General features: G+C 42.4%; 2 protein-coding genes across 9 annotated transcripts in view; both read right to left on the bottom strand.

Moving 5' to 3' along the window:
• MAD1L1 (mitotic arrest deficient 1 like 1) overlaps positions 1–15,644 on the bottom strand; it is a 347,152-nt gene extending 331,508 nt beyond the window's left edge. For 5 of the 7 annotated variants that reach the window (XR_014958379.1, XR_014958378.1, XM_021539693.4 and 2 more), the window contains exons 1-9: positions 15,230–15,567; positions 14,273–14,426; positions 12,915–13,055; positions 11,027–11,206; positions 9,781–9,905; positions 9,010–9,091; positions 7,756–7,886; positions 6,505–6,619; positions 5,914–5,975 (exon numbers count right to left, since the gene is read on the bottom strand). Coding sequence is in view for 5 of the 7 variants with exons in the window: in XM_021539693.4 (XP_021395368.2) it covers positions 5,914–5,975; positions 6,505–6,619; positions 7,756–7,886; positions 9,010–9,091; positions 9,781–9,905; positions 11,027–11,206; positions 12,915–13,055; positions 14,273–14,422 (986 nt within the window). In the remaining 2 variants the exon portion in view is untranslated. Of the gene's footprint in view, positions 1–5,913; positions 5,976–6,504; positions 6,620–7,755; positions 7,887–9,009; positions 9,092–9,780; positions 9,906–11,026; positions 11,207–12,914; positions 13,056–14,272; positions 14,427–15,229 lie in introns of all 7 variants that reach the window. The other 2 variants (XM_021539694.3, XM_085591688.1) reach the window with 1 other exon arrangement.
• Positions 15,645–16,371: 727 nt separating this feature from the next.
• MRM2 (mitochondrial rRNA methyltransferase 2) lies at positions 16,372–18,687 on the bottom strand. 2 transcript variants are annotated; one of them, XM_085591699.1, is made up of 3 exons: positions 18,311–18,687; positions 17,722–17,972; positions 16,372–17,024 (listed from the first exon to the last, which is right to left on the bottom strand). In XM_085591699.1, the coding sequence occupies exons 1-3, from the start codon at positions 18,544–18,546 to the stop codon at positions 16,600–16,602; spliced, it is 912 nt and encodes a 303-aa protein (XP_085447825.1). In that variant the 5' UTR covers positions 18,547–18,687; the 3' UTR covers positions 16,372–16,599. The 2 variants fall into 2 exon arrangements, with proteins under 2 accessions (XP_085447825.1, XP_021395312.3); XM_021539637.3 differs by having other exon boundaries at positions 18,631–18,687.
• Between the last annotated feature and the right edge of the window lie 19 nt (positions 18,688–18,706).

The following is an 18,706-nucleotide window of genomic DNA, read 5'->3' as shown; positions in this document are numbered from 1 at the left end:
GGAGAAAGCCCTGTTCTGAGGGATATGGGGGAATATTAGCAACCTGCATACATGAGCCCTTTTCAGAGAGTGAATTCTTTAGCATTTCCCAAACCTTCACCTTCAGGAGAAGGCAAAAAAGTAACAGCAAAATGCAGTACTGTGCCTGTACAGGACAATAGCAGATAATCCATCCATGAGAAAAGCTGAGACCTCATAACCATAAAAGTTTATCTAACAAGCACAGTGCTTTTTGGTTGTTGTTTTGGGTTTTGGTGCTTGTTTGTGGTGGTTTTAATTACTTGTTCCCCCTCTGCAGCATTTATTTCCCTACTGGGAACCCTGGGAATTCCCACTGTGAGGAGACAGTTTGTTTTACACTGGGAATCTTGTAAACACCAGTCATGCAAATTTCAGTCTGTTCACAGATCATAAATTATAACTATTTATGAAAAACTAAGACATAGAACATGAAGCTTCAATATCCTCATACTATGCTAATCCAAATTTTCTCCTCCAATTAAGGACACAGTTCTAAAGTTGGCTCCATCAGTGACCAACCCAGACAAACCAAACTTCTCACCCTCCAACAAAGAAATTAGCACTGTAGTTCAGGTCAGTGGTACAGTTACAGGGGGCAGCCAGCACCAAATGCTTTTAATTAGACTGATTTCTTGCTTGGTGACAAAAGACCACAGGGCTACAATAGGCTATCCCATAAAAATATTTGCTCCACTATGGCATGATCATGCCAGAATTATGGCATTACTGGAACCAGCAACAATAATCCCTAATCTTGTCTTGATTGGCTGCAGTTAATTAAGATTCCAGAGTAACATGAGTAATTCAAATTATTTCAACATGCACTACTTTGTATATCTGTCAACAGATTTTTTTTTAAACCAGTAACCACTTAGTCATAATGGACATTCAGAGAAAGACAAATTACTACCTTGTGAGAAAGGAAAAGATTATGAGTTTCATTCGCTACTGCAAAGATATTCAATGCCACAGTAACTAAGCATAGTTAATCAAGATTCAAAAAGGAAAGTAGAGAACTCAAATATTCTCCTTTTTCTTCTATTCACTGAAAAAAAAGAGCTCTAATCCACCACTAAATGCAGAATCAAGAAATCTGATTCCCCTTTCCCTCTCTCTCCTCCCTTCCCCCAGCTCCAAAAGCAGAATGTGCATAGAAGGACTTCCCGTACTGAGTGTAGCACCTGGGTAATTATGAATTACAACTGTGCAAACCACTGTACTAAATAGAGATGCTTGCCACTTAATTAAACCCTTTCTTAGAGAGGAAATGCATACACATTCACACTATCTCCTCTCTTAATTGGTCTCAGACACTGCAGGAAGTTAGTCCCCAAGATTTGTCAGCCAGCCAGCCCACAGATGTTTCCCAAAGAAAACCAGGTCAGCATTCCCAGGTTCACTTCTTTGGCTCGAGGTGACAGGTCAGCAGATCAGTGTCTGCTGTCTGCAGCGGGCAGCTCCACCAAGGGAAAATGGTTCCTCAGCACTGGCCCAAAATCCTGCCACACTGCACTTCCCTTGGCAGGCCTGGCCTGTCCAGTGAGCCCCCCAGAAAGCCACAGCAGCTCCAGGAGATCTCGCTGCTGCAGCCACCTGCACTCACCCCAGAGAGCTCTGTGGGCACTCCCCAGAGCCAGACTCAGTGAACCCCAAGTGTCTCTGGACCAGCCTCACACCATCAGTACAGGGGACCAAGACCTGCCTGACCCCAGAACCAGAGTGGGATGTGACTCAGAACACCCAAGCCCATGACCAGAGTCTCTGAGCTCCAAACAGGAGTCCAAGCATTCACCTCCACCTCTAATTTCCACACTGTATTCCATGGCCCTTCAGAAAAGGACAGCTGAGATCCTTATTGTGGAAAAAAACTGAAATTATTCTGAAAAGCTGTATGAACAAAATCTTTTTGTTTTTCCTACACATGAACACCAAGCCTGAGCTGAAAGTACGACTGGCAACAGAAAACAGTGCTCCAAAAAGGAAAGACTGACTTAAATAGGCCATGATCAATATATTTGATCAGCAATATAAAATAACTCTGCTGTGTATACAAAGATCTTTGAGCCCAGCAGGTGAATCTGTAAAAACTTTATACTCATTACTTCCATTAAAAAAACATGAAGCAAAATAAGAAACAAACAAAAACAAGCCCTATATCACACATTACTATTTATTACCTCAAGAAAGAAAAAAAGCTTGGATTAAAACTCCTCAGAAGCTGTTGTTTGTGGCCCACCTGGCAGTCTTCACTCACTTGTATGACTCTTCAGCCAAAATCCAACCTTTCAAAACTTGCACTCTTCTGTCACTTATGGAATAACACAAAGACAAATTTAGCATTAAACTTTGTCAGCTGCTATCAATGGCTATCAGTACCTTCAGTATCTAGAGTTACTGCCTCAGCTTTAACAAATACCTGATGCACATCTTTTTCCATCACTCAGTACTCCAGGGTATATCTATTTAAGGATAGCAAATCGCTTTCTAAATTCATTAGAGGACAAAAACAATATCAACCAAACACAGACAAACAGCAGCAAAAGAGGCTTATTTAGATTAATAGTTCACAGAACAAGCACCCTCATTTTTTACTTGGGCATCCTCTACATGCTGCAGAAGGGAAATGCAGAACAATAACAGTGCTGTACTGAGAATGCAACTCTAAGGCTTGGGGTGGGGAGAAAAGAACCAGGCTGTGAAGAACTCCTATTAAACAAGACAAAATTAAGAATACGTGGTGTAAACATGAAGTTTACAAAGTCAGCTAGAAAAACAGTGTTTCATATTCCATCAGAGAAATCTGCACAATTTTCATACCAAAATACAGCCCAGAGTACTGGGCAAGGAGACGGTGACTCCATGCAGGAAAGTTTAAAAGTTCTGCCGGCAGCAATTACGAGTTTTTCTGAGAGCAGCCGCCCCTTCCCAAGGCTGATGGATTCACACCGGGCTGGATCCCAGGCTGGAGCGAGCCTGTTCCTTCTGCTCTCCTGCAGGACAGCGCGCGCCATCTCGTGGGAGTTCTGAGCTTTGTCACCCAAATAAAGCCGCTGCTGTCACCTAAAACCTCCCCCGAGTAGTTTTCTGTTAAAATAGATTAACTGTTTAATGACAGTAGAGGAACTTTCTGGAAAATTTCTCTAAGCTAACCGTCCAATGCTGAAAAAACAACCAAGTGTGTCACGATTAACATGGTTTGTCCGTGAAGATGGTCAATCAGTGAAGACGGTCAATAACTCAATTACTGGATTTTGAAGAAATAGAAACCACATCAGCACATCCTGGAGAAACAGAGTACAAGAAGCTTGTTTTCTCAACACAGCCCTTTCCTAATAACAGTCCTAAAAAAGCCATGTATAAATATCCTTCTATAGGCCAGGGCACTCCAAAATAAATAAGGCTTTCCACTCACAGAGCAAGAATTTAACATTTTGTGGTTTTTTTCCCTTTACAGCTGAAACCAATTCTACAGCAGAAATATCAAGTCAGAGCAGCACATGACAAATGTATGAAAATCCCTGGCACCATAATAGTAACACACAAAAAAGACCTAGCTCCACAATAAAAACCAGAGCCAAGGTAGGCAGTAAGAAGCTCAAAAAATCCAAAGGACATATAACTGAACACAAGAAAGATGACATAGATTTATAATGTATACACATGAACCCTATATAGCACATATGATGAGTCCCATTTTATTATCTAGGTACAGCACAGGGATATTTTGCTATACAGCTACAGCTGTCTTTGTTTCTACTGTTTATAAAAAGAGAGAAAGCCCAGGAGCTTACAAGTGGAATCCAGAACGAGCAAACAGAAGATTAGCCAGAGTCAACTGTTAATGAACTTGTTTTCCCTCCACAAGGTGAAGCATTATAAACACTCTTCCATTGTAACCAAAAAGAGACCAGTACTAAAAACAGTTGGATTACCACAACACTCATGAAAGCTGCACCTCCTTCCCGAGTATTATTACATAAAATTACACTGCAAGGGCTGATCATAAGCCAATCTGACAAAAAGCCTGCTGGGAGCAGGCAATCAGTGAACAGAAACCACTGAGAGCAGACACTGAACAAGCCCTGTGGAAGTGCTGGAGGAAATGAAAAATCATCCTTTCCTAAAACTCCACACACTGCATGCGCTTCCCTTACATCCTCTGTACCAATGAAGAACCTGATAAGAAAAGATGAGAAATCCTAATTTATTCCCTTTTCCCTTTCTTATCTAGTTATTAGCAAACAGAACACTCCTCTGGCCCTTTGGGACAATCAGCCAACTTGTTTGTTTCTTTTCTACTATGAGATGGGCAATTAACTCTTCTCAAACTTTCACCAACAGCATTCTCCAGGATCCAACCAGAACAATGATCTCTCACCATCTTCATCACCCTCACCAAAAATTAATGTAATTCATGCTGTAAGAAGTCTGAGCAAGAAAAAAAAAAGAACAATAAGGGAGGGAGGGGCAAATCATCCAGTCCCACTTGCTCCAATTGCATGAAAAGATGATCTTTCTCAAGAGCAATTCCCCTTTCTGTAGAAGGTGCCATTAATAGCACTAAACAATATGGCCCAATCACAAAACTAGCACTTCACAGTGAATATTCTGATTTTAAATGAAGGAGTTATTATACTTCAACAGGCAGAATCACTTGGCTCCATTTCTCTCCCACTGTGAAATTACCTCGTTAAACCTTTAACAGCTTGAGGTAAGTAAAAAGCTTTTACTCCAAAAGATTTTGTGAAAAGGATTCCTACATTTACTCCAAAAGATTTTGTGAAAAGGATTCCTACAATTTCTGTCCATACCTTACCATAGGAGACTTAGCATAATTCCATCTTCATCTAAATGTATGCAGGAGAGAACCTCAAGCACGTTACCCACCAGCAAGCCTCTGAAAAAGGTTTCTTATCCTCATTAAACAGGAAACACTGAGAAAATTAAGGGAGGTTTCCCAAGCTGGAACAAAAGTATCTTTTACATGAAGCAGTGATGTGTCCAAACCATATGTGCATTTCCAAACAATCCTGGGTATGTGGAATGAATGGAATGGAGAAACAGCTGGCAAGACGAGGTTCTGCTGCTCATGTTTTACCCTTGACCCAGTGTGAAAGGTGATCAATGCTCATATAATTTATAAAGAAGCATCTTATTTTCTCATGTAATAACACTATAAATATTTAGAGGAAATAAAACAGTGTTGAAACATGGCACACAAAAGATTCATATATACACAGAACACCTTCTGCAACAGAAGAGAATGATCAAAAATTCCACTATTTCCAGCTTATTTTTATACCACATACACAGGGACCTTTAAAAATCTGGTTCACTGCTCCAGATGTCAGGAGGAGCTGTTGAGTACCAGCACACAGACCAGCTGGTGTTACAAAACACAACTGGGGAGTGGCTTTGACAAAATAACTAAAATAACATTTCTTCAGTTGCTTTAAGGAAAGAAAGTCACAACATGATCTAGCAGCTAATTTTGATATCCAGATTTCAAAAGAAATATGTTTACAACAGTTTGCCACAATACATTCTTATTTCTGGACATCTAAAATTCCTAGAAATTCACTTATTATGCAAGTGGAATCTCTAACTAAACAAAAATGCAGCTATACACAAAAAGTTTCAAAAATTCAAAACTGATCCCCAGCCTCAAAGACATTACTCCAAGTGACTTGGTGAAAAACATTTCTTAGCTCCCGAAGTTACTTTTAAAATTGTGTTATCTTATTTTCTTCTCATATATAATAAAATGTACTAGAAGAGGTTCCACATGAAGAAGGGACAGAAAGAAAGCATGACCAACACACTTAAGAGATCAGAAGACAAAGAGGTAAGGGCTTAAAAGTCTTACTTCCCTCCAGAGCTGTGAGCACATACCTGATATTTAAGCCAGTACTCTGATCCAGTTTCTCCCAGCTTTGCAATTTTACCAGAAGTTTCTAAAGTGAAGATTAAAAGTAGAGTTAGACATAGACACATGTTCTCAAAACTCAAAACCAGAGTTTTCTCATAATCCTCCATGCGAAGTCAGTGTCATTCCTTCTCCTGCTGTGGATTTCCTGATCTTATCCAGCATTTTTGGTTTGTCATTCTGCAGCCCTGGGTACCAAGGTTCTTCACACACACCTGTTCAACACCACCACGTCTGGACAGAGCTTGATGCCAGAAAAAGCCTTCCCAGCAAAAGAAAGGTAAAAGAGAAACATCAAGGCTAAAATAGACACTATGATGAGATTATTCTGTACACAAAATCTACAGCTGAACATTAAATATCCCTTTTGCATTTTACACCTTCCTTGCCATAATTCCCCTCATGCTGACCTTCCAGTTTGGGAATGTCTGGTTTGAGTCCATTAATTAAAGGAGGTATCATATCTTAAGTAACACAATACAAGAGCCTCAAAGATAGGACAGGCAAAAGAGGAAACTCCTGTTCTGCTCACACACCAGATGTTCCCAGCTCCTCACCTCATTTTCCAATTCCACAGTCACTAGCTGTGCTTGGACTTTCTCGTAGCGTTCCAGCTTTCTTTGCAGACCTTCCACTTCCTCTTTAAGCAAACCATTGTTTTCTTTCATTTCCCTGTGATGAAGAGAGACAATTACTACAGGTTCATGCAATTCAATTCCCTTTGACAAACTTTCAGATATACAGGAATCCCATGGGAATCATGACATTCAACTGACACTTCTATAACCTTCACAGCAAAGCTACTGGTACCAAAAAGTAGTTTTACTGAAATTTCTTTTTCTACTCTAAATATCATCCTAATTATGCCAAAACAAGCTGAAGCTTTGTGTCTGCTTTACCATTTGTCAAAACAAGGGTAACAAAAGACTCCAAACTCTGCTTTTCAGTCTGGCTGTAACACAACAAGCAGTACAGATCTGGGGTTTGGAGCACTGCTTGGTTTTACTTCAATAGAGGTGTACAAGGGTGAAATAAAACTGTATAAGAACAAATTACCTTTAATCTGTTGGTATGTTCCAATGTAGAAAAACAACCATGAGAAAAAATTCCAAGACAAACAATTTAAAATTATAATGAAATAATTACAAGACCAAAACCTGGGAAAATTACTTAATTAAAAAAAAAAAAAAAAAAAAAAGCTGGCAAGATGACTCATGTAATTTTACAAAAAGACAAACAACAGCAACAAAAACCACCCAACACTTTAAGGCAATTTCTTTCACATTATATTTAATTTTTCAAACTGATTAACACTTTGACAATCCAGAAAGCCTGCTCTACCCAATGGCTATATCAGAGTACTTTAGAAATTTAAACAAGACACTTTCTAAACACTATGCTGGAACAACAGGTCTTTAACACAGTGTTAACAATAGCTAAGCAAAACCAGTTCTTAAAGAAATGTTCAGCTGCCTCTTCTCCCTACAGGAAACTCTTTCCCCAAGCTGTACGGAGTTCATCACCACCTTTAAACATGAGTTTTGTTCTAACAATCCAAAATCACCACCCAGGACAATGAATGCACATTCTGTGAGGCTCCTGTGTTCAAGAAGATTCCTCAGATCTTGTCAGATCCTCTCATCTAGTAAGCACCACAACACTGCTCAATTCATAAGCAGTATTTAAATGAAATACTTCCTTCTGAGCTTTCCCATGTGGAAACCCTAAAGAGGGATGTAAAATGCAGACAGTGCAGCTGTAGCATGTATAGAAGAACACAACCCTCAACACCTGAACCCTTCCTTCACCTGAAGTAGGCATTTTCCTCCCTGAGCTGACGCAATTCACGTTCCATTTTTGGGAAACGAGCCAGTTCTGCCTTCATGTTCTTGACAATTACAGCATCATGTTCCTGCTGGGACAACTTCTGCTCCAGATCCTGGAAAACATGGGATAAGAACAGGACAGCAATGAGTAAGTTGGAATTTGTAAGAGCTATTTCTGCATTGTACTTTTTAAGCTCAAATCAAGGACTGGAATGAAGTTGGAAGGGGACTCAGGAGATCGTGTTTTCCAATCCATGCTCAAAGCAGGGATGACTCTTGTTTCACTTTTAATACCTGGGCTGGTCTCTTCTCTCTATACTTGCTTAGTCCAAATTCATAACAAAAAACCCTCAGTTACTCATTAAAATGATCCTCTTCTATCAACTGAACCAAATCTGTGATTTTCTTGTCCTCTATCCCTCCACCAACAAAGTGCAGAGGAAAGCAAGAATTAGGTACAGAAAGAAACACAAATGTGCATTTCAACATTATATTAAATGTTGGGAAGTTTTCCACTAAAAAAACTGAATTATTTAGGGCTGTGTTGTAGACTTATATCCTGTTTTCCATCTTTTCATTTCAATGGAGAAAGTCTCCTCTTGCTGGCAATCAGGTTGGTTTCACAGCAAGGCAGTGCCACTGTCAGCACTGCTCAAACCAAAGTAACTCTCCCCATCTGCCTCTGCCAGGAAGACAAGACAAATTAAAAAGATACATTCCCAGCAACCTATGTGCTCATTTGGAAGCACAAAAAGCATCTCCATACTGATGTTTAAGATAGTGCAATTACTTGTAAAGCTTTCAAAACTACACTTTCTAAACACAACTGCAGAGGAAGGATTTTCTGGGAAGCAGAAAATAACTGTAGCTGTTGAGCTCATCACACACCATTTGAAAAAAGGATCACTCTAAAAGCAGTCTTTTGCAGAGCAAATTGGCACAAAACCAAAAAAAGCATTCCCACAGAGCACTGCTTAAAGATATAAATCACCTTTCTATAGAGAAAGCATGCTTTTTTCAATCAATTGACATAACAAAGGCAAAGTGTCATGCTACAGCTAATTGTAGATAGCCTGGTCCACCCAAGCTCAACTCTTGCTAGCAACCAACTCAGGTACTTATATGACAAACTAAACTTTTACTTCTGCAATAGCTAATTTTTTAAAAAGCAGCATTCTGTTCTTCCACTGAAGGAATTAAAATCTAAAGCTTTTTATAGGTCACAAAGTTTCTTACCTTAATCTTCTGTTCATATTCTGTCAGTAAGGACTGGCTTGCTTGCAGTGTCTGGATCTGCTGACTTGCCTCCTGCCATTTCCTGTTAGATGAAGACAAGAGGAACTTGAGCACCCAGAATTCAGGTACCACAAACAACCCACCTTCAGAAGTTTCTGACCAACAGAGTCAAATAGCACTAACATGGTAAATGTTACTCCTACATAACTCTTTCAGTCTCACACTCATATCAGTTCCCCCTTATCCAGAGACAAAAATACCCATTCATTTTAATAAAAAGAAGCGTATTGAGAAAAATACAAAAAAAATCAAGCCACTTGACTCCGAGAACAACGAATATATACTCGGAGTAAACAAAACTTCACAACTTAGAAATTGAAGAGCTGAAGTAAGTGAGCAAGGAAAAACACACTCATAACTTTCAATTACCCCTCCACTATGATTTAAGGTTTCATATTTTTGATCTGTTCAGTCCATAAAGTTCAGATCAGCCTTTCCCACCCACATCCCTTCTGTTAACTCTCCACCAGGAACACAAAACATCAATGAGACTTAAAGCTCAAGTTTGTGGGGCTTTTTCCTCAAGGTACAATTAATATTGCACCTCAGAGCTGGTTTCAAACAACAGTTATAACCTGCACACCCAGATCAAAGAACCCCTTTGAAGAGCAGAAATCAAACACCATTGAAAGTTTTCTCAGTGATGACAGCTGCACAAGACTGAAGTTCTGTTTGCCTTTTTCTCCCTACAGTCATTCATCCCTTGCTTACTTTTTTTCAACATCCAGCTGCTCCATCAGTTCCTGCTTCTGAGAGTCTTGGCTTGTCATCTGCATCTCTTGGTTCATTATATTCCATTGCAGCTCTGATATTTTCCCTTTTAATACAGTGATTGTCTGAATTAATGGGAAGAAAAAAAAAAGCATAAATTCACAAGGCTGTGACTTTCCAAGATGGATATTATGGATGGTGATAGAAATCATTTCCAACTAAAAAGTATTAACGCAGTCTTAGAAACAATCCCACTGCAAACCTTCAGACCTGTAAACCTAACTCAAATAAATGCAAGAGAAAGTAATTTTGCACTTTCACTTGCCATCCAAATTGTCATTTACATTATCTCTTAAATGGGTGACCTCAAACTGGCATGAAAAACATCAAACTTTAAAGTTAGGCAATATTTTTTTCTAAATATATTAACTCTAAAGAAAAGCTCACAAGTTTGTTTCAATAGCCATTAATCAGCTCCGTGTAACAGAAAAAGAGAAATATCTCAAAACATTGCATATGTAGTGTGTCTTCCAGATGGAGAGACAGATAGAATTCTCATTTTGTACTGATAGGAATAAAAGAACACAGACACAGAACTGCAGCACACATCTTCTAGGTGGGTTTAGTTTCCCTAATGTACCATCATTCTCCCCCTGGTTTTAATCACTGATAACTGGAACATTAAATCTGTTTACCTGCTTTAGCACATTGCTACATTTCCAGTGACACCTAGGCAGGTGCAGGGCTTAAGGAGTTAGTGACTGCTAATCAACAACTGCTACAGGAAAATTACAAACTAAATAGCTGAACTTAACTATAATGATATCTGAGAAGATTAAGGATTGAGAAGATGGTGTGGGCATCCAAATACACTGAAACTGTTACCCAAGTATTCATTCTGCAGTAGAATGCACAGGCACTTAAGACACTTCAGGAAGACACACTTGGTTCATAATGTTGCCACCATCCACTCCACCGCTCTTGACTTCCCTGAACACTTTCCTATATTATCTCCTCCATCTTCTTCACACTTCTGAGCCCAGATGCTGGATGTTGACTCACACTTTTTTTTCCTTTTTCTCCATATCATCTCTTCTAAGAAATCTCTTCTCCTTCTGACCTGCTCACTTGTATCTGGGCTTGGTTTGTTTCTAAACTTTGACAGAAAAGACACACACCACGAGTGTTTATTCATTTCCAGGTGAACCTGGAGCTATGGATGGATTAAAATTTACTCTGTTCTTACTTCATTAGCTTCAGCTAATTTGTTCTCCTTCTCTTGCAGCTTCTTACTCATTGTCTCCATGCTCTTCTTGTAAGATTTGTTCATCTCCATTTGTTCTTTCAGTTTATTTTCAGCCTCTGTTTCCCTTTCCTGGTACTGCTTTATGCGCGTGAGCAGCTCCTGGTTACGGTCAGCCTCTCGCTGGCCAAGGGAAAAAACACAGAGAGACTTAAGAAGAAAGCAGCAGAAAGGTGAAGCCATTTTTCCTACTTCTGTCCTCATTCCTCATTACTATGATCATCAATGGCAATTGCTTCATCATGAAGCAAAGTTACTCAGACCACAGCTTTACCCTAGCAAGGACAAAAATTTATCAGCAGTAACTCAATGGAATTACCCAAGGAATTACCCAGGGAAATGGAGCTGGAAAATTAAGAGACCACATCTTCCAAATCCCTTACACTAAGACATGACTATGAGAATACAGATGTGGCTTCAAAGACTCCATTGCACACTCTCCAGCAGATTAAAGATGAAAACGTTCAATCTCCAATTTAAAGCTGACCCATAAACAAAAAATTGACTTTCAGAAACTCAGACCTCAACACCTGGGTTAACAAGACCAACTTCCCTCTGCAACTTCTGGAATTCATTTAAAAGAAAATATTACCAACTAAAACAATAAATATTCTTGCAGTCTGACAACCTTTCATATACCATTTCAGTTTACTCCTACCACAAATTGATCAATATTTATTGAAAAAATGCATAGTAAATTTCTTTGCTAATCAAAGCAACTGGAGACATGGATTTGCATAGTAAGCAAGGATTATGCAAAGCAATGTGAGGTTCCTAAAACCTTTATCCACATGACTTGGAAAAACACAGAATCTGAGCAGGGGAATTACCACAGTGCTGGATTAATGCTGCTCCCTTTTTTTTGTACCAGTATTTCAAGGGTTTCTGTGACTGACTCAGCTACATTCCAGTTTGAACTCTTCCTGGCCTAATCCCACATCACCTTACTTCAGAGGAAGAAGGAATTTAGTCACTGACTCCCTATTTCACAACCACACATTAAATCTGTCACCCTCATAAAATACAAAAACATACTTATTATTTTTTTACTGATTTCTTTTTCAGTAATCACCCACATAGAAGACTTTCATTATGCTACAAAAGCCACTGATCCACAGCTTATTTCAGTAACATCGTTACACAAACATATGTGGGCAGAAAAGCAGAACCCAATAAAAGCTATTAGGCCCTGAGTGAGGCTCAGTGTTTTATCAGTGCAGGCTCTCTTGCGTGACACTGCATGGCTGGAACTGCTGCCATTCCAATTAATTACAGTCACACAAACTAAACGCTTGCAATTGTGCCAGCAGAAGTTTAAACCCTCTAGGAGAAAAATTATTAAATACTTCTGGGAGAAACATATAACAAATCCCTTTTGTTACTGCTACCTATGACAATTTCAGTGCTAAGCTAACAGAATCCAGTGATCAGATCATCAGTCTGTGAACATAACGAGGATTCAAGATCACACTCTTGCGCACATTAGCAAGTTAGTGCAGTGCACTGAGAGCAGACCTGCAGAGCAGTTCTGTAGATGCATTGGTGCTGGCAACTTGACAGCCACGCCCGCAGTAAATGCAAACACAGTAAATGCATTCCAGAGTCAATGAAGTCCTGCTCTGAAGACAGTGTCCATTAGCAGTTGGAGAACACCAGGCTTGCTCCTGGAATGCACCTTTCAGCTTGGTTTCACTCCAAAGAGTAACTATACACATTCTGAGACAGACACTGCACACCAAAGCACATCCCTGACCCAAATCATTGATGTAAATGCTCTCCATGTGTTCTGGCTTAGGCCATGCTCCCAAGCCATGAGCAGACATCCACTCACCTCATAGTTCCTGGCATTGGTATTAGCTGCCTTCTCCAGCTCGATGCGAGCTCGTTTGTGGCTCAGCTCCATCTGCATCTTCTCCCGTTCCACCTGCAGCAGCTGGGATTTGGAGTGGATCTGCCCAGCCTGTTCCTCCAGCTGGCCAGTTCATGTGTGAGAAGGGACATTGCACACCATTAACAGCACAACAGTATCATGGTGCCCTGTACTGCTCGCTGACACTAACTTGCCATTTTACAAACTATCACCACATTTGTGGCACTTCTCACACCAGCTGTAGATGGGGAAACAAAGAGTTCAACACCATGCTCAGAGACCCACACCAAATCAAGGTGAATTGGAAAGAAACTAATTCCTGGTTCCTAAATCAGAATTGCTCAATCTCTAGATGTAGTCTGACAAAATCTACTTTATCTAAAAAGCTAATTATGAATTCTCCAAGCCTAAGAAGCACAGATCATGCTCCAAATAAAACTAACTGCTGAGCAAAATAACACATTTTTCCACAATCTCTACAATGTTCCACTTCATTTTTTCAGTCAAATTACCTGAGAGCACAGACAATACTATAAGAACTACTCACATCCTGATGATGTACATCCAACACACAGCAGATGGAGACTAACCAGAAAGCCTCCTGCAACTACTGCTGCCACCAGAGATGTAGCACAGACAGAAGCTTAAACTTTTGTCAACGTTCCAAATGCAAAGCAGATTTACATTAAAAAGAAGCAAACATTTTTTTACTTGGAGACTGAAATAGAAATTATATTAAGATACAGAATAGAGATACTTCCTTGCAGCCTAATAAACAGTTCCTGGGATCTAAGATTGTCAATTTACTTTATGCTTTATGAGCCTGAAGCAGCTAACAGCAAAAAAAAAAGTAAATAACTCAGGTGGATAAGAAAGCACAACTGGTTTGCATATCAAAGCCACAGCTCAATGCAAGTCTCCTGTATGTGTCCAGGCAAAGAAGCCTTTAAATCCTGAAAAAAGGTAACAAAGTGTCTTACCAGAAAAAATGTTAAAGTATAAAGCTCCTTTGTTCAGCATTATGAAAACAACTCATCATTTAATTTCCTGAGCTGCTATACAGATATAACTAGCAGGGAATAAATTCAAAGAACCTTTCTTAAACTTTTATAAAACAGAAATAAAACTGACACTGTAAAAAAATTAAATATATTCTAAAAATATTCCAGAACGGTGGCAGCAAGCTTCCTTTATTTGTTTGTGTCAGTTTCAGAATGAACGGTCAGAACTGAATGAAATTCCCAGCTCCTAGAATCAAAAGGAGCACATGGCCACACTGAAGTGGTGCTGCAGGAATCACCAAGATGAGGACTCCTCACCTGCATCCTCTGCTGGTACTGCATCTGTAAGGAGCTTTGACTAGATCCAGGTGTAGCCAGCCCAGACACTCCCTCCATTCGCTGTGAAATGAAGTTGTTGAGGGATCTCAGGGTGGAGAAGACAGTGGTATTATTTTCCAAGTCCTCCATGGCTCTGGAAATAGACAGAAAATCATCAGCAAAACACGCAGAGCAAGATGCTCTGCTAAAGAGGGATCCATCACTGCCCTGAGGAAAGACTAAACACGAGGTCTTCCCATTTACAGGGTAAGAATCAATCTGCAATCTGCACTGCTGGGATCCACAGAAAACATGATCCAGGCTGACATTGTAATTTCCTCTGAAATAAGAAAAAGATGCAAGACAGCATCTTCTTCTCTGACCAAACCAAACTCATTTTTCTTCCCCCTAATTTTTGAATCTGATGGGAGAAGAACTAACTCCACAGTAGCAGGAAACCCTTCCTGCTACACAACTTGTTTCTGGTTTCCCAGAAGCACTTTGGACTCTAATTTCCAACAAGTCTTCCCAAATCCACTGATCACTTGTATAAGTGAAACTGCATCGAATTATTTATATAATGAGATGCAGCTTTTCCTCCCAATTTAGAAGCGTACTAACTAAAAGGCCAAAGAGAAATCAAGCATGGTGCTCACTCAGGAAAGGCTCCAAGGTTCCCCAGATTTCAGGAAACCCCAGGTGAGTCCCTCCAGTGACTGCACGCTCCATAAATCCCCAGGAACACCGGAAAAGGTCCAGGACCAGGAAGGGCAGCCACAACACCCCCATGGATGCAGCACAGACAGAGACCTGGGGCTGCCTCGGGGCTCCTGCACTCCCAGAGTTACACAGCAGTTACTGTTTGTATTTACAGCATCACGAGCAGGAAGCATAAGAGCGGCGCAGAACCAACAGATCTGCCAAAACCCAAACCGAGCTCTGCAGAACCAAACGCACCTGCCGGCAGGCAGCTCCAGCAAGCCCGTTTCCAAACCTCCCAGCGATTACGACGACACTTCGGTGTGTGTGACCCGGTCCGCTCCAGGAACCCGTCAGGGCACGCAGGGACCCGCGGCGGGCAGCGAGCACCGGGAGCGGCCGCGGCGGGCACGGGGCAGCTCTGGGCACCGAGGGGCTCGCCGGCACGACTCCCCTGGGGGAGAGCGGGGCGGGACGGGCGCGGCCGGAGCCTCCTTCCCTCCGTTTCCCCCGTCCGCGCCCCTTCCCCGTGCCTCCCTCAGCGCTCGCCGCGCGCCCCGCTTGGATCTCCCTCCTCACCCCGGCCACGGCGTCTCGCGGGAACTCCGCGCCCGCCTCTCGCGAGAGCGGCGGCGCCGTGGGCCGTAAGGGCGGCATTATGCGCGCAGCCCTCCGCGCGCTACCGTAATGCCCCGATAAGAGGCGGTGAAGCTTAGAGCTCGGGCCGCACCCCCAAAAAGCGCCCCGCGCCCTCCTGCTCCGGCAGGGATCCAGCCAGCAGCCCCAAGGTGGTGATGAGAAAGGCCTGGAGTCTTCAAAACAGCCTCTCATATAACTCATGCCACGGTCAGCCCGATAAAAGCAGCGTTTAATATGAAATTTGTCGCTTTCAGATAAGGCAGCAGCTGAATTTATTTGTGCAAGCAGATTTCTGGCAATTCAGTCATTCTCCCTACTGGGATCTTAGGAATATCTTGTCTTTTCGCCTGAGAAACACCACTGGCCACACCTAGAAAGCACTGGGGAGATGATCTGCATGGCCATGACCCTGTCCCACTGGCACTGACGGGATTTAGGAGTGCCAGGAGGCAGCAACTCCTAAATATAACCTGTGCTGTGGGAGAGGCAGCAGAGCCATGGGGCTGAACATTCCCAAGTCAGCCGTGCCTCTCACATGGTTGTGCTACACACTGTGCATGACAGATCCTGATGTGCACAGACACATTTTCTATTTTTTACCTGTGACCTGCTAATAAATCACACCAGCTTCTGAAAGGCACTGAATTGGCTCAAACTCCCCTTTGCTCATGTTCTCCTCACGTTCTAACAATCACCTTTATGGTCAGTCTCATGTCTGGCAGCATTAACAGTGCAATGATTTTCAGGCACACATTAAAAACTCGTATAATCAGCATTTTATTTTAATTTCCATTACTCCATTCCCAGAGCTTGCCTTTCAGATTATTCCTCTCCATTCCCAACCATTTTGTCTGCAAGTATTTGAAAAGCCTGATGGACTTAAAGAAGAGCAGCAAATTTTCCCAAGGTCTTAATGGTGGGATTTTCCTTTCAACACCCACTAAATTGAGATTTCCAATCCATGTCAGAGAATCTGCAGCTCATGACTTTCATTTCCCTCTGTACAGCCTTGCCAAGTAATAAGATTCCGCAGAGTCCTTCCGGCTGGCCTGAGGCTTTATAGTTCTCACATCCTGGAACTGCTCCTTCAGTCTGTTTTGCAGCAGACGGGCCTCGGATCCATCCCAGAATTTACAGAGCATCGTTCCTTTTGGCTTTAAAATGCTTTGGGACATATCCAGAAGGCCTAAACACAGACTGATCAGCTTCTGATGATCCAGCTCTTTGATGCCCGTGGCGTTGGGTGCCATGTCACTCAGGATGACATCTGCCTTCCCCAAGGGAAGCAGGCTCTGGATGGCCCTCAGCGTGCTGGGCTCTGCCACGTCAGTCTCTGACAGGAAAACCGCTCCTTCCAGGGGAGAAATCCTCAGCAGGTCAACGCCAAGCACGAAGCCAGTGGGGACAGCAGCATCTGTAAGGAGGAATGACACAGGGAACACTCAGAGAGGCTGCAAAAACCTGCACATGCACAAGCTCTGTGTCTGTCAGTAGACAAAACCCACCACCTGCCACAGCTGCCTTCTCCTCCCCTGGCAGTTTGCTGGATTTGCTATAATCTCATCCATTCAAGACACAAAAACTCAGCTACTTTGGATAAACAAGGAGGCTTCTTTTTGGTTTTCTGCTGCTCTTATAAGGCTGACAGTCCAGAAATCCTGGATAATGCTGCAGATAACACCTCACTTTGTAAACATCAATGGCTTCACCCATACAAACCATGCAAAGAAGTTGCTTCCATTTTTTGAGAAGGGAAATAATATTTTAAATAAGCCAAGGTAATTGCTAGAAGTCACACCTATTTCAGAACTGGATGAAGGGATCTTCCCGACAACAGCTAATCAGCTAATCAGATCACTAGCACCACATGGTATGTTTTATTTCATAAACACAATTTTTCTATATGAAGAATTACTAGGCTCACCCTTTCATATTTTTATCAGTGACTCTGGCACTTGCCAGTACCCATGTCCCCTCCCCACATTGTTACCATCATAATATTTCCTTGATTTCATAGTATTTCAATTTACATTCCATAGTATTTCACAGATCTGTCACACTCATCAAGAGGAGTATCACCCCCATCTTGCCTGCCAAAAAATTGCACTTACCAGTACCTAAGGCATTGACCCTCTGTACAGCAACCTGGCTCCAAGCACCAGGTGCTGCTCCACAGTCAAGAACAGAAAATCCTGGACGAAGAACACGGAGCTTGTCATCAATTTCCAGCAACTTGAAGGCACTCCGGCATCGGTAATGCTGTTGCTTCGATGCCTTGACAAAGGGATCCTTCAAGTGCCGCTCCAACCACCTCTGCTCAGCTCCAGTTTTCCTCAGAAACTTCACTGTGGTGTGCAGGCACCTGCTCATGCAAAGCCAGGAAGAGAGGCAAGTTAGTAAATAACCACTCTGTGTTTCAGAAGTCTCTACAGTAATTAATTCCAGCCACTACAGGCAGCCAGGGAGGGTGTGGAGTCTCACTGTAGGGAGATTCTCACTACAGCTGGACACGTTCCTATGTCACCTGCTCCAGGTGACCCTGCCTTGGAAGGGTTATTTGGCTAGATGGTCTCCAGAGGTCCCTTCCAACCCAAACCATTCCATTATTCTAAAAAGAAGCCCCTAAATTTGAGATTTTTGGCACCTTTACTGATCAGGTCCTATCACAACAGCAGGGTCAGATTTTGGATGAGGCCTCACGTGTTATCCTGAGCTAAGGGGGGAAAGAGATCCCACTCCAGCTTCTGCTCAGGTGTTTTACGGACACGACATGGCAGAGTGAGCCCAGCACTCCTGAGCTGCCTCAGCGGGGCCGCTGCCCCCCGCGACCGCTCAGAGGATCGGAGGGACGCCCGAGCTCCTGCCAGCTCCCGCCAGAGCAACCAACAGCCACGGGAACCGCCGGGCGGCATTACCCTAAAAACCCAAACACCCATTAACCCATTCCCGAGTGAAGCTCCGGCACGAACGACACGCCACCATCCCCTGCGTGGGGTCGCCTCAGCGGCCCCGCCGCGCACCTGCCCCCGGCAATGGCGGCGCCGCCCGCGGCCGCCATGGCCGCCGCGGCCCGCCCCGTCCCGCCTCCCCTCACGG

The sequence above is a fragment of the Lonchura striata genome, chromosome 14 (genome assembly GCF_050655825.1).
Source record: "Lonchura striata isolate lonStrDom1 chromosome 14, ASM5065582v1, whole genome shotgun sequence".
Taxonomy (NCBI): Eukaryota; Metazoa; Chordata; class Aves; order Passeriformes; family Estrildidae; genus Lonchura; species Lonchura striata.
Note: the sequence above shows the minus strand (reverse complement) of the source record. Positions and strands in the feature narration are given on the sequence as shown.